Source organism: Babylonia areolata, chromosome 19 (assembly GCF_041734735.1).
Source record: "Babylonia areolata isolate BAREFJ2019XMU chromosome 19, ASM4173473v1, whole genome shotgun sequence".
In the NCBI taxonomy this organism is placed as follows: Eukaryota; Metazoa; Mollusca; class Gastropoda; order Neogastropoda; family Buccinidae; genus Babylonia; species Babylonia areolata.
Genome location: NC_134894.1, coordinates 51,875,581 through 51,893,003, shown reverse-complemented (window position 1 = coordinate 51,893,003; position 17,423 = coordinate 51,875,581). Strand labels below are relative to the sequence as shown.

The window sequence follows — 17,423 nt, the reverse complement described above, 5'->3', positions numbered from 1 at the left end:
GAAGCGGGTGGGGAGCATGTGGACTGTAGGTCCAACCATGCTTGGGATGGTGGGTGCCACACCTTTTCAGAGAGGGTGTCCCTGGATGCAAGAGGGACCCACGAGTGCTGTGAGGGGACAAACACCCACTCATCTCACTGTAGGACCAAGGGCTGGGTAGGTGGGAACCACAGGCTCCCCTGGGCCGAGTAGGGCCCCTCAGCAGCCATCGGTCCTGACAAGGAGGCCGTTGTGACCGTGGAGGTCACCTGTGGGTTGACAGAGGCCCAATTTGTGGACGGAGTGGCAATATTGGTCGAGGAGCTCGAACTGACCGACAAGAAGTCGATTCCACTTGTCGGGACTGTGTGTGTCACCCTGTGAGATGTGCTGGGTTGGGTCCGGTGGGGAGCGGACAAGGGATTGGCCCTTGGTACTCCCGGCCATCCAGCGTGCACCATAGGTGCGCCCCAGTACGGGTGGAATGGGGGTAACCACCCGTGGGCACCAGCCATACTGTGACCCGAACCCCAAGGGTCACTGGCGCCTTGACCTCCATGAAGGGAAAAACCTGGCCAAGTCGGAGGGAGGTCAGGTCTGACTTGGGTGTCAGTCCCGCCCGAAGACGAGCGGGCTGACTGCCCGGAACCGCCTGACACGCGCGGGCCTCCCCCAGCAGGGGAGACCGGCTGGATAGCGGGAAGACCTGCAGAGCAGGTTGCCACGCGCCCCGAATCCCCTCCCGTGGGGAGACTGGGGTGGCTTGGTCCGGGGTGGGCAAAGTAGAGATCCCCCCCCCCCCCCCCCCCCCGGAACCAAATTTTTCTCCCCCCCCAAAAGGAGGTGGGGGAGGGGGATCGACAGAGAAGGGGGAACAACAATGGGGCCCATGAGGGCCGTCTCCGAGTGGGGACCCGGGTAACGGCCGGGCGCGGCCTCCCCTTGGGAGTTCGCGCCCAGCTGCAAATCCCCACTGCCAGGAGAGGACTTGCCACTCCCCCTTCTCCCTGCCTCACGCTGGGACACCTCGGGAGGCGATGCTCGTACCTCTTTCCCCCCGGTCCCCTTCATGACCGTTTTACTGGTACGAGAGTCTCCTCTGCGATCAGCGTCTAAAGACGCATCGCCGCGGTCCGTATCGGGAGGAATCATGAGCTCCGGGCCTGGGAGAGTCTCTTGCCAAGTCTCAGTCCCAGCATCATGATCCCTGCCTTCGTGGTATGGCACACGAGGCATGGAACCCGCGCTTAGGCAGCCAGCGAAAATCCGACCCCCAACAGAGAAAGGAAAGACAGGATCGACTTAGAGGTAGAGAAAAACGAACGAATCGAGGGTGCCGAGTCGAATCGAGCACACAGAATGTAAGAATACAATAAACACAAGCCACATGCAGCAAAATAAGGCCAAATGAATACACTTAATAGCCAAAAAAAGCGTAAGACGAGACAGAGCGTAAACCTGACAAGATGGCGTGGAGAGCCTTGGCCAAAGGAATGATTCAGCGCTTATAGATTTTAGAGGCGTTTGATTGGCTGAGAGCGGGCCGGGCCAGGACTGCTCGTCTTTTCACTGTTAGCCTCGCGAAATTTGGCCAAGCAGAGCAAACCGATAGGCCTAGTTTGCATCAGTTTGACATGGTACAGTATATGACACCAAACGTCCATTTTGATGGTCTTGCAGTACTCGTCAGAGAGGCCCTTGAACATTTCCCAATCCGCCTTCTTGTAATTCCATCTGGGAAAGGACTTGGCATCGCTTGGTGTATACTGCAAATTGATGGTCAGTAGTACTGGTCTGTGGCTGCCAACTGTCTTTGTACCTTCCTGCTGGTTTTTTGGGCAAGGTCTTCAGTGGCAAAGGCAAGATCTGGGGTGGTCGTGGTGAGCCATCGGCGAGAGAAGAAGGTTGGTGGGTCTTCTGGATCATTCAGCAGAAGCAGATTGCTATCTATCTGCCAGTCCTCCACTTTGTCTCCTCTTCAGTCATTATCACTGTAACCCCAACAGGTTGAGTGGCTGTTAAAATCACCTACTACCAAGCAGTTCTCTGATAGTATGTCCATTCTCTGTAAAGAGAGCTCTTTGTCTTGAGGGCAGTACACGTTGAAGATGGTGATGACAGTCTTGTCCACTGTAATCTTGATTCCGTGGATTTCAGCTTCCTGATTTGTATCCACTGTAAATTCTGAGGCTGATAAACTGTTTTTGACGAGTATCTGCGCTCCTCCTTTTGATCTTCCTTCTCTGTCCATCTTGAAGGTTTGGTAACCTCTGACTCTGAACCTGTCGTTGGATTTCAGGTGTGTCCTCTGGATACAGGCCACATCGATGTTTTCTGCATACAATCTTTCAGTAAGTGGAATCCTTTTGTGGCAGACGCCCTCTGCATTCCACTGGAGAATGTGGTCTAGAGGTTTCTCCGGGGTCAGATGTTTTTCGGCCATTTGCAGTTTTCCTCCGCCTCTGAAGCCTGGCTCCTCGCAACGGGACGGGGTGACCACCAGTAGCATGGGGTGGGCACTTTTGAGGTACAGGGCCCAGCACTCTACTAGCCCGGTGGGACTCCACTGGTAGAGCACCATCTCTCGAGATTTGAGGTTCTCCGGCGTCCATGACGTAAATGCGTTGTACTGCCATTACGCGCCAGGGGTCCAGTACATCCGACTTTGGCGTTAGTTTTCTTGTCCGAGTTTCCCTCTTGTAGGCGACTTGCCGACCAAGGCTTAAGAGCATCCCCTACCCTGGTTTGTTTCTCCAAGGTTTTCCTTCCCCGGGGCTAGAGGTTTTTATGCGCCTCTTACTCACATGATGAACCCGTCATAGGACATATGGGGAATTTGATATGGTGTAACAGTGCCATCTGTTACCCCGCCCCATCCTGGTAGAAACATCGCCATTTCAGGTCCAGGACTGCTTATTCGACCAGGCAAGCCTGACTTATATCGCAGCTAACCCTCATATCTGGGGGCCGTTCCCCTATCTGCCACCTTGGGACCTGCCGGGTTGGGGATAGTCACCCCGCCCAGAGAATGGGGATGATGTGGACGCTGTTATGGAGATCCATTTAAGTTCGAGACTGCATAAATACGATGTCCTCTGCGCTTCATTTCATAGTCTACCGATGTCATCCAGGCCAGATGTTTCTGTCAGTCAGCCTGCACAGAGTGAAACTGGGGCAGTTTTGCCAGAGCACAGCTAGAAACTGCCTGTGCAAGAGATCGACGGAGACACATGGGGGTTGCTGTACTCAAACTACAATATTTTTGGAACCACTCAATCAATCTCGCTGAATTTTTCTTTATGTTAATGCCGGCAAAGAGATTGTTGCAAATTGTTAACAATGCTTGTGAAAACCGATTTTTATCTTCGCACATCGCAGCCCCCTTAAAGCAGTAACACGCTGCCTTTTCCATGCACGGCTTTCTTCCTCTTCGTCAGTGCTGTCAGCGTGTTTCGTCATTGGGATTAAATGGCGATAAAACACACTTCCACTGAGTTACTATCAGCAGCGAATTGAGAGTTTGGACTTTTATTCATAATAATATTTACAGCGTCAGCTAAAGTATACTGACGTGAAGCACTAATTTCGTTAGAAGTACTGGTTTGAGCGTCCATACCGAGTGTTGAGTGATCGGAGTTGAACTTGCTTCGTTTGCCGTCAAAACACGCGGTGAAAATCACACGTCCCGTTCAAGAACAAAGGCAATAAGCTATCGAGGCTGAAGGTGAAGAACTGACCTTTCACCTTATGTAAATATTTGACTTTGTGTGATTCAGAGCCCTGAAGAGCGTCGTGGGAAGTCACTCTGATAGTTTTGTCGGCGGGCGTCGCCTGCAGGGCGAACCCCTGCAGTCGAAGGCCCGTCGCCTTTTGTGGTGAACCCCTACAGTCGGCGGGCGTCGCCGCAAGTGGCGTAAGGGTTAAGACGTCTCCAGTGTTGGTCTGGATATTTGAATAACAATCACAAAGCCATGCCTATGAAGTGGATGACACAAGACAGTGTGGTCCGAGTCTACCCGTTGAGCTCACAGCACGCTCACCTCTGGGTAGCAGCTGGCTGGCGCTGAAAAAAATCCGCATGATACTTGCCTCTGGTAAGGTTCGAACCCACATCTCATGGAATCTGTTGTCAGCCAATGACACGAACTGCTTCGTCACGCCATCTAGTTGTCATCTTCTGGATATTTCAAAATTCACTTTGAACAGTATATGCGTATTTTACGTCAGCACACACAGACACACACACAACAACAACTGACAACAACAACAAACCAATATAACACATTTAGAAGTTAATTATGTAGATAAATCATATATATAATTACAGGTAATCACAGTATATGAGAATGATCTACCCAAACCCAAATGAGTCAATATTGAAATCAATTGCATGTTTTACCATGGACACGCAACAAAGATTTAACTTTACTGGTTGATCTTCTTTCTCACAATTCTTCTCACTCCTGAGCAGTGATTTATGATGTCTAATATAGTTCACTGTAAGAGTCAGCAGCAGTGACTGCATAGGTCCTATCCTTCAGTGTCAGTGATAAGCACGCTGACAATTGATCCTGCAGCTGAATGATTTAACCTGATACGCCCATCGGGGAAACAGAATTTTGTATGGCGTTTCTAACCCAGCCCTCGGCCCTTCAGTCATATCACTGGTGTACATTATTAAACGCAGCCTACCATTGTACAAATCAGCCAGCTCAGTGAAAAAAGTGCTTCAAACAGATGATAAAGTGTTGAATTTTAGAAACATATACAAATCTGTTTCTTACCTGGAATCCTTGCCAGTCTACATGTATGAGTGAAGAAAAACCAACCAACCCTACACACTAATCTTAGTGTCGGTCAGACGTATTTCAGTCGATCTCAGTCGAATACCAACAACGCCAGGTGGATTATTTTCAGATATATTGTCAGTCTCTCATTTCAACTTGTTTATAGACCTGCTGCATTATCTTGCAGGATGCGCATTCCTTGTAGTTAATTTTTTACCACAAATAATGTAGTGTGTGAAGGGCACAGGGGAGGAGAGGAGGTGGGAGACCTAACTGACGAGGGATGCTGGGTGGTGTTGGCAGTGATACAGCGTGGCTGCACCAGTGACCAGTGGGGTCTGCCGGCCCCTCTGCCCACACAGGGCTGCTACACCTGGACAGCGCGCTCCCAGCTCTGGTGCCTCTGCTCCACTGACGGCTGTAACGGTGTTAGGATGGGTAAGGGTGACGCAACTGAACGCAGCCTTGGTGCACTTCAGTGATCAGACTATATGTCACGTGCACGATTCTGGTCATTTGAAGTAAAAAATAAAATAAAATAAAATAAAATAAAATAAAATAAATAAATAAATAAAATACAAGATTGTGAAGAACTTATTTCAGAACTGCAGTAAGTATAACCATTGTGTTATATATATATATATATATATATATATATATATACATACATACATACATATATATATATATATATATGTGTGTGTGTGTGTGTGTGTGTGTGTGTGTGTGTGTGTGTGTGTACTGCGAGTCCAAGTACATTTCGTGCGTTCTGCTTTCAAGCCAGCATATTGTGGAAAATGTGCAGGCAGTTCCGATGTTTTCTTGGTTGTTATCCATTTGAGGTAAATGTGCTGCTCTTGTAAGGCATTGCAACCATCTAATTTCCGAACGCTAGCGGTGACCTGTCAGAAAGTTGTCACATTTCGCTTTTTCATCGAGGTTAGCAAAAGGTCGCAATTACGGATATTGATTACAGGATCGAAATTGTTGTTGTTGTTGTTGATCGTCTTCTAAGGTCGATCGTGTGCTGAAGTCGATAGTGTGTCAATATTGATGCTAATCAGAAACACATTTGATGTGACGACCAGGCAAGGCCAGTAACATGACCCTGGAGCAGTTTGCGGAGGAGGCGAAGAGTAACAACAGTGCACGGGATGGGTATTCTGTCGACACTGTGCTACCTCCCTACATGGTGACAGGTGAGGTGCACCATGAGGAATTGTAGCGATGTTACAAGGGATTTTTGTATTTCGTATGTTGATTTTTTATTTATTCAACCATATAGTTAAAGGGTAGCTTACTGGTAGAATGCCTAAGAAGCATGTTCCTGTGTTTGATTTCCTCATTGACTGGCATTTCAGTCCCTTCCACTAGACCTTCATTTTCAATTGTTGTATAGTCTGGGTACTAGTCTTTCAGATGAGACGTGATGGGCGCAATAGCCGAGTGGTTAAAGCGCTGGACTTTCAATTTAAGGGTCCCGGGTTCGAATCTCGGTAACGGCGCCTTGTGGGAAAAGGGTTGAGATTTTTCTGATCTCGCAGGTCAACACAGGTGCAGACCTGTTAGTGCCTGAACCCCCTTCGTGTGTGTACGCAAGCATAAAATCAAATACACATGTTAAAGATCCTTTAATCCATGTCAGCGTTCGGTGGGTTATGGAAACAAGAACATACCCAGCATACAGCCTCCCCCCCCCCCCCCCCGCCCCCCCCCTCCCCGAAAACGGAGTATGGCTGCCTACATGGCGGGGTAAAAACGGTCATACACGTAAAAGCCCATTCGTGTACACGCGAGTGAACGTGGGAGTTGCAGCTCACGAATGAAGAAGAAGAAGAGACGTAAAACATTAAGGTATACTGTGCAGCATAGACCTAGCAAAAATCGTCCCTGGCTAAGTTCTGTCCAAAAATACACCTTAGTTGTATACACAGACACTTGCAATATAAGAACGTAAAAAAAAAAGAGAAAAAAAAGGAGGAAATATAGATGAAAAAAGGAGAGTGGGGTGGGGGTGGAGGACACTGTACCGTGGCTTCGAACTCTTCCCAAGGAAAGCAGCTAAAATGTCACAGAAAGTAAACACCCCAGTGGTCAGCTGGAAAACCCTTCCTGCAAGCAGCACTGCAGGGGCAGTGTATCAGAAAGTCCAGAACTTCGAGACACAACTATCTGGGGCTAGACAGTAATTTGAATACAGTAAACATTAACAATAACATCGTGATAATAAGTCATTATACATATGGCCCATTTCATAATCAACTCAAAACGAGACAATAACCAAGACCAATACCCGGCATTCCATAACTGTGCCATTGTAGTCAATAGCATTTTTTTTCTCTTAAGAAATCAAAGTTTTCTTCTTTATTCTATATATTGTTCTTTTTCTTTCTTTTTTTCCTTTTTTTTCTAAAAAGAAATCAATTTGAGTATTGGACAGACCTGAAAGATGAGATCATCCCAGCCACACCTGTGTCCTACCCTTACTGTGAACAGCTGTATGCTTCAAGGTCTGGAGTTTCGTCACACCTTTGGAGACACTGAAGTCTTCATCAGCTTCAAAGGACAATCCTGTCATTACGATGATGATGATGGAGAATGTGTTTGCTTGGATTGAGATATGAGACCGGAGTAGCATGTGAATTGGTCATGGCATCTGTTGACATGGTTCAATTCCACCACATTCCCCCACCTTATGCTTATCTGTTCCACACTTCCATGCCTAATCATCAAATGTGATTTTTTTTCACCATGCACCATGTGCGTGCATATTAAGTGTGTGCATGAACGCATGTGTACATGTGCAAATGTGTGTTTAAATGCAGTGTTCCATAATGTTCCACATGGTCTTTGTAGACCTGACTAAGGCCTTCGACACGGTGAACCGCCGTGGTCTTTGGAAGATCCTTCTAAAGTTCGGCTGCCCAGACAGCCTAATCCAGCTGATTGCGTCATTCCACGATGGCATGCAGGCGAGAGTACAGGAAAATACTGACATGTCGGATCCGTTCCCTGTGGTAAATGGAGTGACGCAGGGCTGCGTCCTGGCACCCACACTGTTCTCCATTCTCTTCTCTGCCATGCTGATTGACGCCTTCCAAGACTGTGACCGGGGCATCTACATGCAGTTTCGCACAGATGGCAAACTTTTCAACTTGCGGCGACTCCACGCCAGGTCCAGGGTGTTTGAGGCACTGTTGAGAGAGTTCCTCTTCGCTGACGACTGCATGCTTGCTGCATGAGGACATGCAGTTCATTATGGACAGGTTCTCAACCTCCTGCAGGCGCTTTGGACTCACCATCAGCCTCAGCAAGACCGAGTCCATGTACCAACCAGTTAGCTCACAGGACGCCAGTGCCTTCCACCACCACCACCCCCCACCTGCAATCAAGAACGATGACACAGGGATCAAGTCAGTCGACAAGTTTTGCTACCTGGGCAGCACCCTATGCAGCAACGAAGGGAGACTCCATCATCTTTGTGATACATTGTTCAGCCCCTGTACGATGCATGAAAATTACATTTGCACTCTTTTTGAGGTTTATCATTTCAGCAGATGATATTTGTATGCAGGTTGATACTCAGCTCTCTATCCCTTCATCAGTGTAACAGCACAATATTCATCCTTTCCCTACCCGTTCATGCATTTTGAGCATGTGGGGCTTTTCAAATGAAGTGCAATAAAAAATTACTGGGTCAGCAAATAAAGTGTTCAGAACCTCACTTATTGTGTGTACAGGCGAAGGGCCCCGAAGGGTGCTGCAGTGTTGGGAGTGCCAGAGTTACTACCAGGGTTATTACTACAGCCAGTGCCCCCTGCATGACCAGGTGGACGTCACTAGGACGTACATCGGCAACTGCACAGGTCGCTGCGTCATGCACAATGCACTGGACAGTGACCATGAGGTGGAAGGTGATAGACCAGTGTGTAGTAGTTGTAAGAGAAGTTTCATTTGATGTGTCTTTTCACAGTTGTGACATCAGAAGATCTTGTGGGCTGTGTCCGTGCATTAAAACGAAATCAATGTGAAATGGACAAATGAGTGGTAAGGGGGTTTAATTCATTGTTTTTAAATAAAAGGATTAAATGATTAAAAACATTAAAAGGATAATCTTGGGTCAATCCTGTTGTGGCTCAAGATCCTGTCATGGAACTAACCTGTCAGTGACGCCACTTTCGTCATGAACCGTGCCCGAGTGGTGTATATAAGGGATTACAAAAGAATTACTGAATTAGACAGGCAGGCATGAGATTTGGAAATTGTGATTGAGTCTGAAAGGTGAGGGGCCATGGGGCAATGCCCCTGGTGGGGGTCTGGGGTCGAAGCCCCCTGAAGCTGAAGGTTTTTCTCAATTTCAAACCATAAAATCTTGTTTCGTATGTGTGTGTGTGTGTGTGTGTGTTTTCAATACAACTCTGTGTGTATATGCGAGAGAGAGAGAGAGAGAGAGAGAGAGAGAGAGGTGGGGCAGACAGACGGGAAGGTGGGAGGAAAAAGTACAAGTTTGTATGTGTGCATGTATGTGCATTGCTTTAAATACAATTCTCTCTCTCTCTTATTTATTTCATTTATTTTTGTTATTAATTTTTTTTTTTTACTACTACCTTTTAAATTTTTTTTTTATTACTACTACCTTTTTTTTACATTATAGTTATTATTTATTTATTTGTGTAAGCTTATCTATTATTTATTCACCTTTTTTTTTCTCCTCAAAGCCTGACTAAGCGCGTTGGGTTACGCTGCTGGTCAGGCATCTGCTTGGCAGATGTGGTGTAGCGTATATGGATTTGTCCGAACGCAGTGACGCCTCCTTGAGCTACTGAAACTGAAACTCTCTCTCTCTCTCTCTCTGTGCGGCGCGCGCGCATGTGCGTATTATTAAGCTCTGTGTGATTGTGTGAGGGCTCATGTGTGCGCATGTGCAAGTGTGAAGGAGAGAGAGAGAAAATAAAAAACAGAGTTTGTGTATACGTGAGTGCATTCATGTGATTTTTTTTCCAAACTGAAGAGAGAGAGAGAGGGAGTGTGTGTGTGTGCGCGCATTCAATTCAGATGTCAGTGCGTGCGTGTGTAACTTTGGTAATCTGGCTATAGATCTCAGATCTAAATAAACTGACTCTTGCCATGAACTGTCTGCACCGCAGCGTCGGCTTTGTCAGAAAAAGCACTGACGTCAATTGCTACAAAGTTGTTTCAATCGCAACAATGTTACTTTGTGCATAATGTGGCAAACGTTTGCAGCCTTTGCTGAATGAACAGAGGGTCAAGCAGTTGAACCCACGGCCTTAGGGGCTCGACAGGGATGGAAAACGCGCGCACCGGCGTTTACATGTACATGCGCACACGTTTGTGTGTGTGTGTGTGTGTGCGCGCATGTCTGTGTGATCGCCCGCATGTGTGTGTATGTATGCGCGTACGTGCTTTTCACAGTCAGTGATATCAATGCTGAATGAACACTTATGCACACACACACACACACAAATTAAACACACACCAAACACATCCTTTTGAGAGTGCTCAGTAACTATGAAACATCGTTCGTAAATACACTCACGTAAAAATACCCCATGGTCCAATTGCAAATGACACTATTTTGGAGATTCCTGTCAAAACTTATGTTCTGATCTGTCACCAACGTATTTTAAATTCTCCCAGCACAAGTAATGCACAATTCATTCAACACATCCAGTCAAATTTGCTTTTTTTAATTAAACTGTGTTAAGTTCACGTCCTATTTGGATGATTCCTTTGATTAAATCTAGGATTGTGTAAGCACGTTTGAGAACTAGGTCGGCAGTGGTGTGTAAAGAGAAGAATGCAGAAATAGCCAGAAATAGCTGATGTTTGACTGGTTCTTGGAAATGAAGATTCATTATGGTATGCAAATGAGGTCGAAGCAGATGTTAAATTGTGAAATGTGTGGGTGAGAACACTTTGAAGTGGGGTGGTACAAGAACTGTTCACAATTAGGCCTACCTTCACTACCTCAAGCCCCCCACCACAACTGTTTGTCCTTTCTGACAGATTATCTTCTTCTTTGTTCGTGGGCTGCAACTCCTACGTTCACTCATGTGTACACGAGTGGGCTTTTACATGTATGACCGTCTCTACCCCACCAATGTGGGCAGCCATACTCCATTTTCGGGGATGTGCAAGCTTGGTATGTTTTTGTTTCCATAACCCATCAAACGCTGACATGGATTACAGGATCGTTAACGTGCGTATTTTATCTGCTTGCGTATACACATGAAGGAGGTTCAGGCACTAGTAGGTGTGCACATATGTTGACCTGTCAAATTGGAAAAATCTCCACCCTTTACCCACCAGGCGCCATTACCGAGATTCCAACTCGGGACTCTCCAATTGAAAGTCCAACGCTCTACCCGCTCGGCTATTGCGCCCGTCTGACAGATATGATCTGAACTATAAATCTTCTTCTTCTTTGTTCGTGGGCTGCAACTCCCACGTTCACTTGTATGTACACGAGAGGGCTTTTACTTGTATGCCTGTTTTACCCCGCCATGAAGGTAGCCATATTCCGCTTTCGGGGATGTGCATGCTGGGTATATTCTTGTTTCCATAACCCACCGAATGCTGACATGGATTACAGGATCTTTAACGTGTGTATTTGATCTTCTGCTTGCGTATATACATGAAGGGGGGTTCAGGCACTAGCAGGTCTGCACATAATTATGTTGACATGGGAAATTGGAAAAATCTCCACCATTTACCCACCAGGTGCCGTTACTGAGATTCAAACCTGGGACTCTCAGATTTTAAGTCCAACACTTTAACCACTCGGCTGTTGTGCCTGTCTGAACTATAAATAAAACATTTAATGAAAAATCCCAGCATGGTCATGATCTTTGATGAATTTCAACTCTTCGGCAATGCAAACCAGCTCTCCCCAGTTTTTGAGACCATCATGTCACATCTGTACTATAAGTTTCAACATGGTGGAAAAGTGGATAAAAAGTTATCAATAGGAACCCCATTTGTTATTTTTACTTATGCATACAAATGCATGCCTGTTTGTATATATGGTGATGTGTTGTTGGAGGAAGAAAGGTGTGACTGCTTTTAAATTCTGCATTTTAAAATGCAAATTTTTATTGTATTGTGACATGTGTGACCAGTGCCAAGAGCTAATCAGGATTAGTTTTAACTATTGTGATGTGGTTTTTAGGTATTGTGAAATGATACTGCATAATCTAGGCTTTTTCATGTGACGATTGCGTGTGTGTGTGTGTGTGTGTGTTTTGTGCTGAGTGTTTGGTTGGCTGACTGTAAAGGTCTATGGATGCAAGTTTTTCTTTTTTTCAATTTAGTGTTTAAATGCATGTTTTAAACGTTGGTATTGACATTGTACAGCGCAGTTGAGTATGTTTTACATGGAAAGGCACTTTATCAATTAAGCTATCATTATTACCATTATCATTTTTGACCATCTGTGGTGAAGGGAATGGCATCTGTATGTTGTGTTGTCGTCCCCAAGCAGTGATGCACCGGGGGTGTAGCAGCTCACTGTATGGCCTGCCAGACCCTCTTCCTGCTGATGGCTGCTACAGCTGGCATCATGGGCAGGTGTGGTGCATCTGCAGTGTCACAGGCTGCAACGGTGTACAGCTGGGTAAGTAACCCAACATGTATACAGGTTCCCTCTGTATTGTGTAGGGCCATTACGTTACCCTGTATTGCATACAAAACATCAACTTTACAACTTTCTCTCTGTGTGTTTTTGTGTGCGTCTGTGTGCATGTATGCATTCTTGCATGTGATACTTAAAAAAAAAGAAAAGTTTTTTTTTGTTTTTTTGTTTACATTTAAAAAAAATATTATTTTTTTTTTATTCATGTGTGTTCAATTATTGTGTAAGACATGATCATTTTTGTTGTTTCTTCAGGTGGTTCCTTATATATATATCTTTTGACTTTCCTGTTTACAAACAGTAGGTCTCTGCATATGAGCTTGGATTTCTGTGTAAAGAGGGGTACACAAATTACTACCTAAGACTGCTTTTACTTCATGAAGTGTTCAAATCGCTGACACACACAAATTACTTGCATTTCATAAAGAAGAGCTGTGACTATAAGCATGGTAAATAATTCAAGCCAAAACATGATATATATGTATCTGAGGAATTAAAAAAGAGTTAAAAAACAACCCACCCCAAAACAACAGTAAAAAAAAAAAAAAAAAAAAAAATTATTTATTTATTTAATTTTTTTTTTAACAAATCAGTGCTGGAATACCAGGGTACAATTTTCCATTTCAAATGTTTTCCTAAAATACATCAGACAAGGAACATTAATCTTTCAGGTTTACTGACAAGACTAGGATGATCTCACTTTCAGAAAAAAACAACAAAAAAACTGAACCCCCCACCCTGCCACCCCAAAAAAACAAACAGCCCCCCCCACCCCCAAACCCAGAACTTCAGTGATTTTGTTTTTCAGCGTCAGCAAGAACCAGGTGGATTTTACTGCCTAACCCACTTGACAATTTTTTTTTCGCATTTTACAAAATCACTATAATAGTTTTGTGTTGAACAAAAAGAATGATAATAGAAAAACTACGCATAAAAGTATCAGAAATGGTGGCCTGGGATTACCGGAATTAAAAACCTATGCATCCTCTCTAAAATTGACTTGGATATGGAAAGTGGGTAAAACGCATCATAAACGGAAAAACATTGCAATGGCTAATTTTCCTGTGCTGAATGTTATCCAGAAATACGGGCCAGAAATAACATTATCTTTCTCTCAAACAAATACTTTTTGGACAGATGTATTTAATGCATACAAAGAATTTTTCTATAAAATAGATTGTAATAACTCTGTTGAACTTCTGGCAGAACCAGTATTTTATAATCGAAGAATACAAATAGTGAAAACATTTATTTGGGGAAAAGCATGGATAGATAAAGGTATATACTGTGTTGCACATTTTTTGCCTGAAAATGGACATTTTATTTCTTACAAAGAATTGAAACGAAAATATCATGTCGACATCAATTTTCTTACTTTTGCCGGTTACATATCAGCAATAAAAGAGTACATTCAAAACAAGAACATAACCATAGATAATGATCAATGCTTGAATATGTCTATATTTTTCAAGAAATTGATGCCCATATGTAAAGGTTCAAAGCTTTATCATGACATACTTATAGACAATGGTGTTCATCCACAGTGTTGTTCAAAATGGGATAAAAAACCTCAACATTGTTCATGACTGGAGAAAATGTTTTTTGTACATTAGTAAGATTCCGGATGTTAAACTGAAATGGTTTCAGATAAGAATTGTGCACAGATGCCTTGGGACAAATGTTATGCTTAAAGAGATGGGTGTACTTAACAATGATCTATGTAGTTTTTGCAACACACTGAAAGATAGTATTAGACACATGTTTTGGCAGTGTACAACCATCCAAAGTTTCTGGCAAGAATGAATGGATTTAATTAACGAAAGATGCCCAAATGCTCAAAATTTGCAATTAACTGAACCATTAGTCATACTTGGACATGACAAAAATATAGTCACTGATCCCACCTTTTATTTCATTTTGTTGCTGGCTAAGCAATACTTGTACCAATGCAAGATCAACAGCACTGTACCTGTTCTGCAAGGTTTCATAAAAAAATTTGAATAAAGATAATATACAGTTGAAGAATATATAGCTAGGAAAAACTTTCTTTATAATTACTTTATCAGCAAATCCTTGTTTTTGAATACAAATTGAAATAAGGAATATATATTATGTCTGTACAGTTTTGATATTGATATTACTATATTTTGTATCTTACTATGCAATTTAAAGTATGGCAATATGTGTGTTAAATATTGTGAGGTTGACAACCTACAATTTATTGGATTCCATTGACTGCACCCGGCGACCTTATATTTGATCTTGATTCATTAATCTTTGCCAGCATGTTCTTGTGGTTGTGTTATCATTATTATCATTATTGTTATTATTATTATTGTTAGTAGTAGTACTTCTTTTTGTTTCTCTCTCTCTCTCTGTGTGTGTGTGTGTGTGTGTGTGTGTGTGTGTATGTGTGTGTGGTTACTAGTGTATGTTTGTGTGTGTTTAATAATGTAAAAATTGAATAAAAATGTTTGAAAAAAAAGACCAACCAAGAACAACTGTGTGGAAAACTGGATCTGCATTTTCTGTAGACAATCTGGAGAGCACTGCTCTTGGTCAAAACACTTGTGTGATTCAGTGATTGTCAGTGTCTGCATCACTGCCACCAGGCTAAAAGAAAAACATTAAAAAAAAAAAAAAAATCAGAGCACTTCCTATGGGGCCTGACATGGTATTGTGCTTGGTGTGTACAGGTGTTCCAGGTGAAAGGTTTGACGCCCACATCAGCAGTAACGGTCACTTTCTGCATGCCACATCCATCTTTGTCATCACTGCGCTTCTCCTGATTTACTTCTGAATCTACAGTCACAATGGCTCATATACAATACAGTCATGTGTGTACAGGTGTGTAAGAGAGAGAGAGAGAGAGAGAGAGAGTCTTTTGAAAGAAAGGGAGAGTAAAAGAGCGCGAGAAAGATGGGACTGGATGGAGAAAGAATGAGACAAGATGTTTTGACCACCAGCTTTTTTATATATTTTTTTAAATTGTAATTTGAGGTGGTTTCATCACAACTGTTTTCATGTACAAAGAACAAAGAGAGTAATGTTACCCAGTTCACTGAAGTGTAAGCAAGGTGTCGCTCCAACAATAGAATTAATTGTAGAATATTCAATCATATTAATTAATCATTTTAATGGCTTGTTTGTTTTCTTGTGAGTTTGATGGCTTATTTGTTGCCTGCCACAAAATAAATGAACCCGTTCAGTGCCAGAGAATTTTGCAAAAATGTGCTGTCCCCTTGCCAGGGAATTTGATGATTCAGAGGTAATAATTTTTTTTATAATCTAGTACAAAAAGTATAAGAATTACAGAGAAGCAATGTTAAGTGTTTTTGCAAAGGAAAGTGAATACAGATTTTGAATCTGAGCCTTTTTCCCAATTTTTATTTATGTATCAGGTGTCAAAAAAAAAAGTGAACCGCTTTTTGACAAGAAGTATTTTCTCAGTGATAGAGAAACCAAATTCAATGAAAATTTTCACACAGTAACCTTTGGGTATCATCAACAAGTCTGCAATATATCTAAAAGTTTGGACACAAATTATGCAAGTATTGTCAAATTCAAAACAGCATGTCAAAAAATCCATTATCAGAGCTGTGCAATGTGACCTTCATCATGTTCATGCCAGCAGCCAGGTGTTGGCATCTGTCAATCAGTGTCAGTCTAAAAATAGCCTGTCTGGGTGTCAAGTCTATTGATTTTTTTTTTTTATTGTCATCTGTATCCAAAATCAGTTCTGTCCAAAGTTTCAGTTTGGAAGGATCAACCATGCCTTTGAGTGAAAGTGACAAGGTTACCATTGAAAACTGTTTCAAGGAGAAAGGCCGGGGTGGAAGAAGGATCGTAAAGGAATTTCCAGGCAAGGGGTGGAGTTATGTCACTGTAAAGAGACTTATCGCTAAAATACGCACTACAGGTCAGTAGCATGTAAAATTGGCAGTGGAAGACCCAAGACTGCATGTTTGGAGGAGAACAAGGACTGTGTTGAGGAACTGATTCAATCCCAGGAGGAGAAACCAGGGACCCACAAATCTCTTAGACTAGAGAAGTTGCAAGCGATTTACAAGTATGCAAGTCTTCTGTGCAAAGAATGGCGAAAGAACTGGAGCTGAAGCCCTTCAAGAGGATACGGGTATCAAGGAGGGACCAAAATGTTTGAGGGAAAAGAAAAACTTGCTGCCGTAACTTGAATGACCACTACTCGGCCACTGATGTGAAAAGGATCATTTTCACAGATGAGAAAGATTATGTTAGAGACTGCTAAAAATCGCCAAAACGACTGCACTTATGGGAAACGGAAACGAGAAATTTAGTCATCTCGCCTCTATCATGAGACTTCTACATTTTCAAAAAAGATAATGGTTTCAGTTGGAGCATCCTGGAAAGGAAAAAACAAACATTCATTTTACTGACACTGATAGAGTCAAGGTTAATAGTGAAAGCTACATTCAGTTATTGGATGACAATCTTCTCCCGGATTGTAGGCGTATTTATCCTAGAAACAATTACGGTACATTTTCATCAAGATGGGGCTCCTTCACACACAAGTAGGGTAACCCAGGCCTATCTGGAGGCTACACCAGAATTCATCAAGAAGGATGAATGGCCTCCACAAAGTCCTGACTGTAACCCAATGGATTATGCCATATGGGACTCTCTGAAGAAGAAAGTTTACCGGGGAGTGAGAAAAAAACTGACCGAGCAGGCGTTAAAGGACAGGATAATTATGTCATGGGAGGAGATATCAGTGGAAGAAATACGTAAAAGCATTTCTGCTTGAAAGAAACGGCTTCGTTTGGTCCTGGAGGAAGATGGAGGCCACATTGATCATAAATTGAAATAAGTGAGTTTTCCTCTGATATTGGATTTTTTTACATAGTTTTGAATTTGACAATACTTACATAATTTGCGTCTGAACTTTTAGATATTTTGCAGACTTGTTGATGATACCCTAAGGTTACTGTGTGAAATTTTTCAATGAATTTGGATTCTCTATCACTGAG

General features: G+C 43.2%; 1 protein-coding gene across 1 annotated transcript; it reads left to right on the top strand.

The window, feature by feature from the left end:
* The first annotated feature begins 3,822 nt into the window (after positions 1-3,822).
* LOC143294358 (uncharacterized) lies at positions 3,823-17,325 on the top strand. The gene is made up of 6 exons (XM_076605811.1): positions 3,823-4,073; positions 5,070-5,204; positions 5,855-5,965; positions 8,507-8,680; positions 12,268-12,399; positions 15,114-17,325. Exons 1-6 carry the CDS (start codon positions 4,058-4,060, stop codon positions 15,215-15,217), a joined length of 672 nt encoding a protein of 223 aa, XP_076461926.1. The 5' UTR covers positions 3,823-4,057; the 3' UTR covers positions 15,218-17,325.
* The last annotated feature ends 98 nt before the right edge of the window (positions 17,326-17,423 follow it).

Excerpts from the sequence above, each read along its gene's own strand:
- LOC143294358 (XM_076605811.1), top strand. Across the intron at positions 5,966-8,506 it reads ACCTCCCTACATGGTGACAG|GCGAAGGGCCCCGAAGGGTG; the intron begins GTGAGGTGCACC and ends TTGTGTGTACAG. Across the intron at positions 8,681-12,267 it reads CAGTGACCATGAGGTGGAAG|TGATGCACCGGGGGTGTAGC; the intron begins GTGATAGACCAG and ends GTCCCCAAGCAG.